Below are 12,286 nucleotides of genomic sequence, written 5' to 3'. Positions count from 1 at the left end.
AACAAGTTTTCTCATGGCACTGTTGTAGCCAGCGTTGCAAGATATTTACATGCCAGATGTGCTAAAGATTCATATGTCCCTTCATGCTTCAGTCACCATTCCAGAGGACATGCATCCATGTTGATGACGGGTTCTGTTTGATAACAATCCAAAGTAGTGCAGACTGACGCATGTTCATTTTCATCATCTGAGTCAGATGCCATCAGCAGAAGGCTGATTTTTTTTGGTGGTTCAGGTTCTGTAGTTTCCGCATCGAAGTGTTGCTCTTTTAAGACTTCTGAAAGCATGCTGCATACCTCATGCCTGTCAGATTTTGAAAGGCATGTCAGATTCTTAAGCCTTGGGTCGAATGCTGTAGCTTTCTTTTGAAATCACACATTGGTACCTTCTTTGCATTTTGTCAAATCTACAGTGATAGTGTTCTTACAATGAACATGTGCTGAGTCATCATCCAAGACTGCTATAACATGAAATGTGTGGCAGAATGCAAGTAAAACAGAGCAGGAGACATACAATTTTCCCCCAAGAGTTCAGTCACAACTGTAATTAACATATTATTTTTTTAATGAGCATCATCAGCATGGAAGCATGTCCTCTGGAATGGTGGTTGAAGCATGAAGGGGCATATGAATGTTTACTATATCTGGCACGTAAACACCTTGCAATACTGGCTACAACAGTGCCATGCAAACTCCTGTTCTCACTTTCAGGTGACATTGTAAGTAAAATGTGGGCAGCCTTATCTCCCGTAAATGTAAACAAACGTGTTTGTCTTAGCGATTGGCTGAATGAGAAGTAGTACTGAGTAGACTTGTAGGCTATAAAGTTTTGCATGGTTTTGTTTTTGAGTGCAGTTATGTAACACAAACATTCTATATTTGTAAGTTGCACTTTCATGACAAAGAGATTGCACTACAGTACTTATGTGAGGTGAATTGAAAAATACTGTTTCTTTTATCATGTTTACAGTGCAAATATTTGTAATAAAAAATAATTGTATAAAGTGAGCACTGTACACTTTGTATTCTGTGTTGTAATTGAAATCAATATATTTGAAAATGTAGAAAAGCATCCAAAATATTTAATAAATTTCAATTGGTATTCTGTTGTTTAACAATGCGATTAAAACTGTGATTAATCACGATTAATATTTTTAATTGCGATTCATTTTTTTAGTTAATTGCACGAGTTAACTGCAAGTAATCGACAGTCCTATTTTAAATTAATAATTGTATTTAATTCAGTGTAGTACCAGTACATTGTGCCTCTGTATGACTGAATTTTAACTTACATTTATTTCAGGTGTCTTCAGTGCTTGACAAAGAACATTTCCAGATATGTTGCAGATATTAAGCCTTTGCCTCCCAACATAAAAGATAAGCTGATAAAATTAATGAGTATGCAAGGGCGGATAACTGATTCAAACATCAGTGAGGTAAGAACCCATTCAAAATTCACTTCTGCCTGTCTCTCCACATTCATGCCAGTTTATTACACAGCAAAATACAAAATAATGAGCTCAACTAAAATTATGTATGCAGTTCAAGAAGTGAGCCGAAACCTTGTACTATGTAAACTTCCCCTCCTTCCTTCTTCCTAATGCTATCTCTTGCTATTTCATGTCATGCCATGCCTAGCCTTGATTGAAGGGATTGTGTCTTTTATCTGTCTGTAAAGCTCCATAAATGCCTACAACCTTGGTTAAAAATCAAGATGATGAATATGGACACAAGTCAATGAAAAAGTTTTCTAGTTGACTTGTATGTCATTTTGTTTTGGATCAGTTTAATCTGGGGGAATCCTGTTGTTCAGTGTACACACTTGAATATAAGATCCTGTGCAATTTATGAAGCAATTCAGAAACAGTAGCACTTTGCCTTTCATGTTGCTATCAGTTTCTAATTAAGTTGTCTAACTTACATAAATAAGTGTGTAACATGCACATTAATCGCCGTTGCAAACTCAGTGGCCTAATAGCCAAGCAGCATTTTTTTTAAACCTTTTTGCAGAATATCCCTAGCAGGAATAGTGGTTTGTGTCTGTTTCCTGAGGCTGCTGCACAGAATGCTTCCTTTTACAATACAGCAGGATCAGCAGATTGACTCTAAGTGCTGGACCACACTGCTGTTTCTTCTGGTAGCAATGGGAAAGCACTATGACAGGAGCAATTGCCAAAATGGGCTTCTACCAGCTGATATTTAAATAATGTAAAGTTCTCAAGGAAATCTGAGATTCTTCTAATCTTAGGTGGGCTTTAGGTCTATGATTTAGGATAAAATTCCATTAAATCCTGATTTTCTTTGAAATATGATGGTGAGGTGAGGGCTATGAGCTCAGTGATTCAAAATTCTCTTATCCCGATTGCTCATTAATGCTTGTCAGTGTTCCAGGATGAAATTTTTTACTGACTTGGCCTCAGTTGTAAATTGAGATGTTTTATCATTTGTATCCTTTTATATCAACTCAGTCTGGAAAGAAGGTGTAAAAATTATGGAAAACTAAAGGTTGACCTTGGTGAAATAGGAGGAATGAACAACTCCCCAGTTTGTTCTTCCTTTGATCTGTGACTCATGACAGGCAAATATTATCAGTGCCTGAAAGTCAGAATAATGAGAGTATGAGGCGAGGGGTAGCATACCAGAATTGTTGTGAAAAAACTGAACAAAAACTTCACATTTAACATGCTACATTTCTTGAACTGTAATAAAAAAGCGAGACAAAATTAGAAATGGGTCAATCTTATACATGCAGTTTCTTTTAACTAGCCTGTTGAATTGCTTTGAGCCATGCAAGGGTCATTTTTGCAGTGAACAAACATTTCTAGGCGTCATAAGGGCTTTGCATAATTTTTTCATATGTGATCTGTGCATACATATGAGTAAAAGCAGTTTACAAAAACTCAAGCTCCCTCTTCTTTACCCCCATATTCTCTAACAGAGTGTCTCCTCCTTTGCCTCTTTCTGTTCTCAGCCTTAATCTGCTTTCAATAGCTTATCACTACCTTCTCTTGGGCCTGGTCTACACTACGCGTTTATACCAAATTTAGCAGCGTTAAACCGATTTAACCCTGCACCCGTCCACACAACGAAGCCCTTTATATCGATATAAAGGGCTCTTAAAACTGATTTCTGTACTCCTCCCCGACAAGGAGAGTAGCGTTGAAATTGGTATTGCCATGTCGGATTAGGGTTAGTGTGGCCGCAATTTGACAGTATTGGCCTCCGGGCGGTATCCCACAGTGCACCATTGTGACCGCTCTGGAAAGCCATCTGAACTCGGATGCACTGGCCAGGTAGACAGGAAAAGCCCCGCGAACATTTGAATTTCATTTCCTGTTTGGCCAGCGTGGAGAGCTCACCAGCACAGGTGACCATGCAGTCTCCTGAGAATCGAAAAAGAGCTCCAGCATGGACCGCACGGGAGGTACTGGATCTGATCGCTGTATGGGGAGAGGATTCCGTGCTAACAGAACTCCGTTCCAAAAGACTAAATGAAAAAACAGTTGGAAAAAATTTCCAAGGCCATGATGCAGAGAGGCCACACCAGGGACTCAGTACAGTGCCGTGTGAAAGTTAAGGAGCTCAGACAAGCCTACCAGAAAACCAAAGAAGCAAACGGAAGGTCCGGGGCAGGGCTGAAAACATGCCGCTTCTACGCTGAGCTGCATGCAGTTCTAGGGGGGTCTGCCACCACTACCCCACCCCGTCCGTGGATTCCGAGGTGGGGGTGGTAATCTCAGCCATGCCTGAGGATTCTGCGGACAGGGCAGATGAGGAGGAGGAAGAGGAGGACGAGCTTGCAGAGAGCACACAGCACTCCGTTCTCCCCAACAGCCAGGAGCTTTTTCTCACCCTGACGGAATTGCGCTCCCAAGCCACTATCCCAGACAATGAAGCCATGGAAGGGACCTCTGGTGAGTGTACCTTTTGTAAATATAAAACATGGTTTAAAAGCAAGCGTTTTTTAATGATTAATTTGCCCTGAGGACTTGGGATGCATTCGCGGCCAGTACAGTTATTGGAAAAGTCTGTTAACATGTCTGGGGATGGAGCAGAAATCCTCCAGGGACATCTCCATGAAGCTCTCCTGGAGGTACTCCAAAAGCCTTTGCAGAAGGTTTCTGGGTAGGGCAGCCTTATTCCATCCTCCATGGTAGGACACTTGACCACGCCATGCATGTAGCAAATAATCTGGTATCATTGCATGACAAAGCCTAGCTGCGTATGGTCCCAGTGTTTTCTGGCATTCAAGCAACATCCGTTCTTTATCTCGCTGTGTTATCCTCAGGAGAGTGATATCATTCATGGTAACCTGGTTGAAATTCAGGAATTTAATTAAGGGGACAGAGATGGTTGGGCTGTTTGCCTGTGGCTTAAAAGAAATCCTTCCCGGCATTTAGCCAAGCAGGGGGAGGAGGGGGTGGGTGACTGGCGCTGAGCTTTTTTGCATTTGGCTAGCTGGGATCTTCCCTGCTACCAGCCACGCGGTAGGGGGGAGGGGTAAAGCGATCATCCTAGAGACTTGGATGGGGGTGGTTCTGGTGCTGCACGTTAACAGGAAAGAAGCAGCACTCAACAGGCTTTGCTTGCTATTTGGGAAAGGAGGGTGCTGGATATATGAAGGCTGCAGAAGCCGAAAGACAATGGCTTACCATGGCCGCATGCAAGCCGAATTCTGATGCCCGGACCTGCATCTGTGATCTCTAACACCAAAGCCGCAGGCACTCAATATTAAGATGCAAAATGCGACCTTGTAGTGAGATCACATGTGCTATGTAAGGTGAATAGTGGTGTTCACCGTGAAAGAGTATAACCATTGTTCTGTAAAATGTATCTTTTTAAATACTTCTCTCCCTTTTTTCCCTCCCTCCTGCAGCTGCAAATTTTTCAAGTCTCCCTCCTCCGTCCCGAAGGCTATCTCAGATAAGGCGGTGGAAAAAAAAGACGCAAGACGAAATGTTCTCGGAAATCATGGAAGTGACCCGCAATGAAAGAGCTCATCTGAATGAGTGGAAGGACGTGGTATCAAAGTACAGGAAAGATGCCAGTGAACGTGAGGACAGGAGGGACACTCGAGATGAGAGGTGGCGGCAGGAAGATCAGAGGAGGCATGATGCAACGCTGGGGATCCTGCGTGATCAAACGGACATGCTCCGGCGTCTGGTGGAGCTTCAGGAACAGCAGCAGGATCACAGAGTGTATAACTGTATAACCGCCCTCCCCCCTCACCATGTGTGGAAATGTTGTAGCTGGTTGTTTCCAGAAGTGCCTGTAATGGGCTTTTGTGTGTGATTAGATTAATTTCTTATTGGAAAGATAAGAATTGATCATACATAGAAACTGGACTGCTCTCTAACCCCAAGAGGTAGTTCGTCACCTCAGAGTTGTGTACATTCTGTAGAGAGGATTTCATTCCCCGGGCTGTTAACTGGGCACCTTTCAAAAGAACATTTTTAAAAATCATATGTAATTTCTAATGCAATAATCACAGATCCAATGTGCATATTTGTGGTACACTATGTATAATTTGATGGGAATATTGTGCTTGCATTACAGGTGCTGCACCCAGCAGTGGAGACGCTAGATCTTAGAGATTGTGATATTTCAGATACTGCCCTGCTGCAACTTTGTAATTGCAAGCAACTGAAAAAAATTAACTTAAATTCTTGTAAAGAAAACAGACTAGCCATCACTTCAGAAGGTATGTTTCTTGTATGGATACAATTTGAATCTACCTTCTGTTTTCTTTCTTTTCGTTGGGAGAATTGGAGTAAATTGTGAAAGCAATAGAGTAAATATTAAATACACACGTTGGCGAAGTCATTTTAATCAATTACACACAGACACTGCATTCCCCAGGAATTTGTTTAAGTTCATGTTGCTTGGTTAATGTAAATTCTTAGTAGAGCTAGTCAAAAAAATTTTAGCAGACTATTTCCATCAGAAAATGCAGTTTTGTCGAAATCCAAATGTTTTGCGGGAATGTGTCAATTTTAACAAACTTTTCCATAGAAAAGCATTGAACTGTTTTGACTCATTTTATATGGATAACATCAAAATGTTTAATTTTGACTTTTTTGTTTTATTTAAACTTTTATTTTATCATTTATATTAGTTTGACATTATCAAAACAATTCAGTTTTTCCTAAATAAAACCCAAACAAACTTTGTTTTTTGCTGTAAATTTCAACCATTTATTATAATTTGAAATGAAAACATATTTTGAAATATCAGAATTTCCTGCAGAATTGATTTTCTGTTTTCTGACTGGTTCTAATATTTAAAAAAATGTATAAAGTGGTAAGGTGAAATTCTGGTTCCACTGAAGTCAATGGCAAACCCCCATTGTCTTCAGTGGAGTCAGGATTTCACCTGTATATTGTGTTAATCAAAACAGAATTTGAAGATAGATAAGAAATTATAGAAAGTAGAACAAAGATAGTTATGTGATATGCTGACTGATGTTTTAATGGCATTAATTTAACTTACCTGGTTAAAATTTATCAAGAAATTGTACATCAAATTGCAATATACCAAAGTCATCACAAATCATAGAGTGTATACAGTCATGGCTAACTTTTTCCTTTGATACAGCAGATACTTTCTTTTGCCTATAGTCTCCCTCTGGTTCATATGACAGAAAGTCCAGAAATCACAGCTGCCTGTTTTTCAATTTATTTAGAAAATATGGTTGCCCCAAGTTGCTGCCAGATATGGTTACTAGCAGTTTCTCTTACTGCTGGTTTTCCTGGATTTCAGCTACAGAATCATAGAATCATAGAATTCAAGATCAGAAGGGACCATTATGATCATCTAGTCTGACCTCCTGCAAGATGCAGGCCACATAAGCCGATCCACCCACTCCTTAGCAAGCGACCCCTGCCCCATGCTTCGGAGGAAGGCGAAAAACCTCCAGGGCCATTGCCAATCTTCCCTGGAGGAAAATTCCTTCCCGACCCCAAATATGGCGGTCAGCTGAACCCCGAGCATGCGGGCAAGACTCTCCAGCCAAACCCTCTGGAAAAGGTTATATCATACCATTGACCCATTGTACTATTTACCAGTGTGGCACTTAATTGACCTATTGACTAAGCCCGTTATCCTATCATACCATCCCCTCCATAAACTTATCTAGCTTAATCTTAAAGTCATGGAGGTCCTTCGCCCCCCGATTTACTTCCGTTAAGCTGTTCAAGTTTGGCTTCTACCTCAGATACCGTAATGTCTACCCCCATATCTTCATTCCCATCGGTCCCTCTATCACTATTCCTTAGCCCTTCATTAGCCTCATTAAAGACCGAGGCAAAGTATTCGTTCAGATATTGTGCCATTCCAAGATTATCCCTAATCTCCACTCCGTTTAAAGTTTTAAGCGGTCCCACTTCTTCTTTCTTGGTTTTCTTCCTATTTATATGGCTAAAAAACCGTTTGCTATTGGTTTTAATCCCCTTCGCTAGGTCCATCTCCACTCGTCGCTTTGCCTTTCTCACAGCTTCCCTGCACCCTCTGACCTCAATAAGGTAGGTTTCCTTGCTGATCCCTCCCATTTTCCACTCCTGGTACGCTTTCTGTTTTTTCTTAATGACCCCTCTAAGACGCTTGCTCATCCAGCTCGGTCTAAAACTGCTACCTATGAGCCGTTTCCCCCTTCTTGGGATACATGCCTCTGACAACTCCTGCAACTTCAACCTGAAGTAACCCCAGGCGTCATCTGCCCTTAGATCCCTAAATATGTTAGCCCAGTCCACTTCCCTAACTAGTCGCCTTAATTTAGTAAAATTAGCCCTTTTGAAATCATACACCCTAGTCTCAGATGCACTATTGATTATCCTCCCATTTATTTGGAAACGAATTAGCTCATGATCACTCGAGCCAAGGTTGTCCCCTACAACAATGTCCTCAACAAGGTCCTCGTTACTCACCAAAATCAAATCTAAAATGGCATCCCCCCTCGTCGGTTCAGCAACCACTTGATGAAGGAATTCATTAGCTATCACGTCTAGGAAAAGCTGAGCCCTATTATTATTACTAGCATTTGTTTCCCAATCTATATCCGGGAAGTTGAAGTCCCCCATGATCAAGCAGTTCCTATTAGTGTTTACCTCCTTAAAAACATTAAAGAGCTCTCTATCCATCTCTAAGCTAGATCCTGGCGGTCTATAGCACACCCCAATCACTATCCCAGGTGAGGCTCTGGTAGTTTTCTTCCCCAATGTGACCATTGCCCAAACAGACTCTGTATTGTCCATTGCAGTGCTAGTTATCTCATTACATTTTACCTCATTATTGATATACAGTGCTACTCCCCCACCTTTACCTTTGCATCGGTCTTTCCTAAACAGCACATACCCTTCCATACCTGTACTCCAGTCATGGCTACCGTTCCACCATGTTTCTGTTATTCCTACGATATCCGGTTTCAATTCCCGGACCAGGAGCTCCAGTTCCTCCATTTTGTTACCTAAGCTTCTCGCATTGGTGAACAAACATCCTAATTTTTCCTGTTGGGCTCCTCTCACTCTTTTCACCCAACTCGGTAGGGACACAGTACTTCCAGTATGACTTGTAGATCTAGAATCTGTCCCCCCCTCTTCCTTACACGTAACCGCCCCCCTCTGGCTATATCTGTTGTTATCTTGTTGTCCTCACTCCCAATGTGAAAATTTGGCGTGGAGAGCACTAGGACCTCTCCCGACCGTCTCCCCCCAGTGTCTAGTTTAAAGCTCTTTTAATCAGATGAGCCAGCCTCCCTCCTAGAAGTCTACTTCCTTCCCTACTTAGGTGGAGCCCATCCCTTGAGAACAGTTGTCTGTCCCCAAAAGCCTCCCAGTGCCCATACATCCCAAAGCCCTCCTTGTAACACCACTCCCTCAGCCAACTATTAATCGTCACGATCCTCTCACCCCTTTGGCGCCCTTCCCTAGGGACAGGTAGAATCCCACTGAAGATCACCTGAGCCTCAATTTCCTTGAGCGTCTTACCCAACCTGGCATAGTCTCCCTTGATCCTCTCTAGCGAGAATCTAGCCGTGTCATTCGTTCCTACATGAAGGATGATCAAAGGGTTCTTACCCGCTCCTCTTAGGATCCTTTTCAACCTCAGGTCCACATCCCGTATTTTAGCACCCGGTAGACAGCACACCCTTCTGTTCTCTGGATCGGCCCTGGTCACAGGCCTGTCCAACCTTCGCAGTATGGAATCCCCAATCACGTAGACCTGCCTTCGCCTGGGGACAGCATGGTCCTCTAACCTATCCCCCGTTCCCCCTGGTTGCAAGCTCCTTCCATTCCTATCATCCCTTGTGGTTCCCCTTAAGCCATCCTGTATCCTCCCTGGGCCCAAACTTGGTGCTACTTCCATCGACTCCTCCCCTTTTTCTATGGGACTGGCCGCTCGCCTCTTTTTCTTTGGCCTCCCACTGTCAGCTACCACTTGCTGTACCCCTTCCTCATTTTCCAAACCTTCAAACCTGTTCCTTAGCTCAATTTCCCCCTCACTGGCTCTCCTTTTCCTTGGCCTGCTTCTCACGGTCACAGGCTTCCACCGCCCGTCTTCCTCCTCTGGTGGTCCCCCTTCCTTGGCCTCAGCCCCTGCTCCCCCCTGTGCCCCTGGGCGTTCCCCCTCAGTTACTGCTTGCCATTGCTCCATCAGCCTCTCAGACCCCCTTCTATTCTCTATCAGGGTTTCTACCTGCAGCTCTAGGCCCTGGATCTTTTCCTCCAGCAGCTCTATTAGGCGACACTTCATGCATATATAGTACTGTTCTGGGTCCCCTGCTAGGACCAGGTACATACCACAGCTGCTGCATGCTCTCATCCTCGGTGTGTCCTCTGCTGCTTGGCTCATGGCTGCTGCTGTTTCCGCCTCGCTTGGTGTTCTTACCTGGGGGGCGCAGGGCCTCCCCTTCCACCTCCCCTGCCAACTCCCACGCTAACTCCCCTGTTGGCAGCCCTGTTTGCTGCCTCCTGTGCCGCATCCCCCACATAGTTTTGTTTTGATAAGGGACTTTTATCAGAGGATGTGTTCCTGACCAGGTTTTCTTCCCCTTTAAGATCCTTTGCTGTCTGAAAGCCCAGTATAAACTGTATAACATTTTAACATTTTGTTTAAGTTTAAAATGTAGTATTACTTAATTTATGAACTAATAATCGTAGAATTGTAGCCCTGAAATTGCTTCTGCATAATGGGTCCCTGTGCCTGTGTGGGCCTCAGCATCTATTGTGGCTAAGCCCTACCAAATAACATCACAATTTTGTACTTTGGTTGATGTATCGCAGGGTGACCCTGTAACAATTGATGAGTAAGTGATGTTTTCTTGAGTTTGAATATATTCAGTAATTAAAGAGACCTCCTATAACTCAACTAGATTGAGTTTATTAACAATTGTTAGTCATCGCATAACAGAAAGGTATATCTTACCAAAATCTGGAAGACCAAGCCTTGTAGCCAATGACAGTCTGATTTTTTGATACTGTCTGGTTCTGTTATGCCTACAGCTTTGCATACTTGATAATGTGCTCTTCAGCCTAGCAGAGAAAGGTATAACACGATTCAACGGCTGGAAGCGAAAGCTAGAAATAAGGTGTAAATTTTTAACAGTGAGGATATTTAACCATTGCAACAATTTACCAAGGGTCATGGTGGATTCTCCATCACTGGCAGTTTTTCAATCCAATACTGGATGTTTTCTAAAAGATCTGTTCTAGGGGTTATTTTGAGGAAGGACTATGGCTAGTGTTACGCAGAAGGTCAGACTACATGCTCACAATGGTCCCTTCTGCCTTTGGAATCTATGAATGTTATTTCTACCTTAGCTGTTTATATTCTTACTATTCCCACTTTTCAACATATACTTTTCATTATATTTAGTAAATATACTGTTTACTTATGTCCTTTTGGTGGTCACATTACATTTTGCTAACTCAAATATTGGTTAGTTGTGAGTTGTACAATTTTTATAAAATTTATTACTAAAATTATTCTATCCTGCACATAACAATTCTTACAAAAATATTGCAAAGGCATGGGCAACACATTGTGGGAGGGCGTGTGGAGATGCATTCCCCCCCGCCCCCGATTTCTGTCAGGGTGGGAGTCGGGGCTGAGCGCAGCTGAGTGAGATGTGCCTGGGAAAGGCACCGACACCATGCACTCCTGTTGAGCCCCTGTAGGTGGCACCTGGATAAGGGAAACAAGATCAGGCTAGCAGGAGGCTCAACAGTGGAGCTGCCTGAGGTGCAGGTGAGGCTGCAGTGGGGGCTCAGGGCAATGATGTGGGGGGAGCAGTGGGGCCAGGTGGGTCTGAGAAGCCCAGAGGAGGCAATGGAGGCCTGGGGTCGTGGGAAGTGGAGTAGAGAGCCCAGGGGAGGAGGTAGCAGGGCCAGGGATGATGGCCGGGGGGGCATCTGGGGAAGGCAGCAGGGGCCACAGGCAATGGTGAGGCAGGAATACAAGTGCAGTTCCCCTGAAACTTTACAATGATATTTTATTTCATTTTTTCTAAAGTACTTAAATGTTCTTAAGTCCAAGCACTCGAGCCGTTGCTTGAATGTTGGCACTGACTCCGTGTGTGCTCCGGGGCTGGAACACCCATGGGAAAAATTAGTGGGTGCTCTGCACCCATCGGCAGTCAAGCCACATACTGCCCCTCCCCCCATGAAAGCTTATGCCCAAATAAATCTGTTAGTCTTTAAGGTGCCAACAGACTCCTCATTGTTTTTGTGGATACAGACTAACATGGCTACCCCTCTGACACTTGGTCCTCTGCCCTTGTATCTGGACCTCAGTTTGGCAGCCGTCAACCTGGAGCTTTCTCATACTCTGCTGACCCTGCCCAACACTGCTCTGTCCATGGTGCTCCAGCCCTCTACAGCCAATCTGCTTCCCCGAACTCCAGGGAGTGACTGTCTCTGCTCTGCTCTGCAGCCCCTTCTTATATGAGCCAGCCTGGCCCTGACTGGCTCTTCCAATAAACCTTCCCCTAATTGGTTGTGATGTGGAAAAATCAATCCACACGTTGTGTTTTCAGTCAGATCAGCCTGAGGCCTTTTTATTGATTACAAGCACGCAGGGGAGAACCGTTATGGAAAACGGCCTCCCCGAAGCTGGTTACAGACAGCCTTATAAAGCTTAAAACCACAATCTTAATACGCAAGTTACATACGTCATTTTCTTAATAACTGGTTACAAAACATTGCAAGGCTAAAGCTGATTGGAGCAAGAGTAAATTTCTTCTATATTAGGCTTTTCCTGTTATTGATTATCTATTCTATGCGGTTACATGTTAA

General features: G+C 43.4%; 1 protein-coding gene across 3 annotated transcripts in view; it reads left to right on the top strand.

The window, feature by feature from the left end:
• AMN1 (antagonist of mitotic exit network 1 homolog) overlaps nt 1-12,286 on the top strand; it is a 70,906-nt gene that overhangs the window by 24,052 nt on the left and 34,568 nt on the right. For all 3 annotated transcript variants that reach the window (XM_039520917.1, XM_039520918.1, XM_039520919.1), the window contains exons 2-3: nt 1,303-1,435; nt 5,556-5,700. In XM_039520917.1, coding sequence (XP_039376851.1) covers nt 1,303-1,435; nt 5,556-5,700 — 278 coding nt within the window. The remainder of the gene's footprint in view (nt 1-1,302; nt 1,436-5,555; nt 5,701-12,286) is intronic.

The sequence above is a fragment of the Mauremys reevesii genome, linkage group 1 (genome assembly GCF_016161935.1).
Source record: "Mauremys reevesii isolate NIE-2019 linkage group 1, ASM1616193v1, whole genome shotgun sequence".
Taxonomy (NCBI): domain Eukaryota; kingdom Metazoa; phylum Chordata; order Testudines; family Geoemydidae; genus Mauremys; species Mauremys reevesii.
This window is presented reverse-complemented; position numbering and strand designations above follow the sequence as displayed.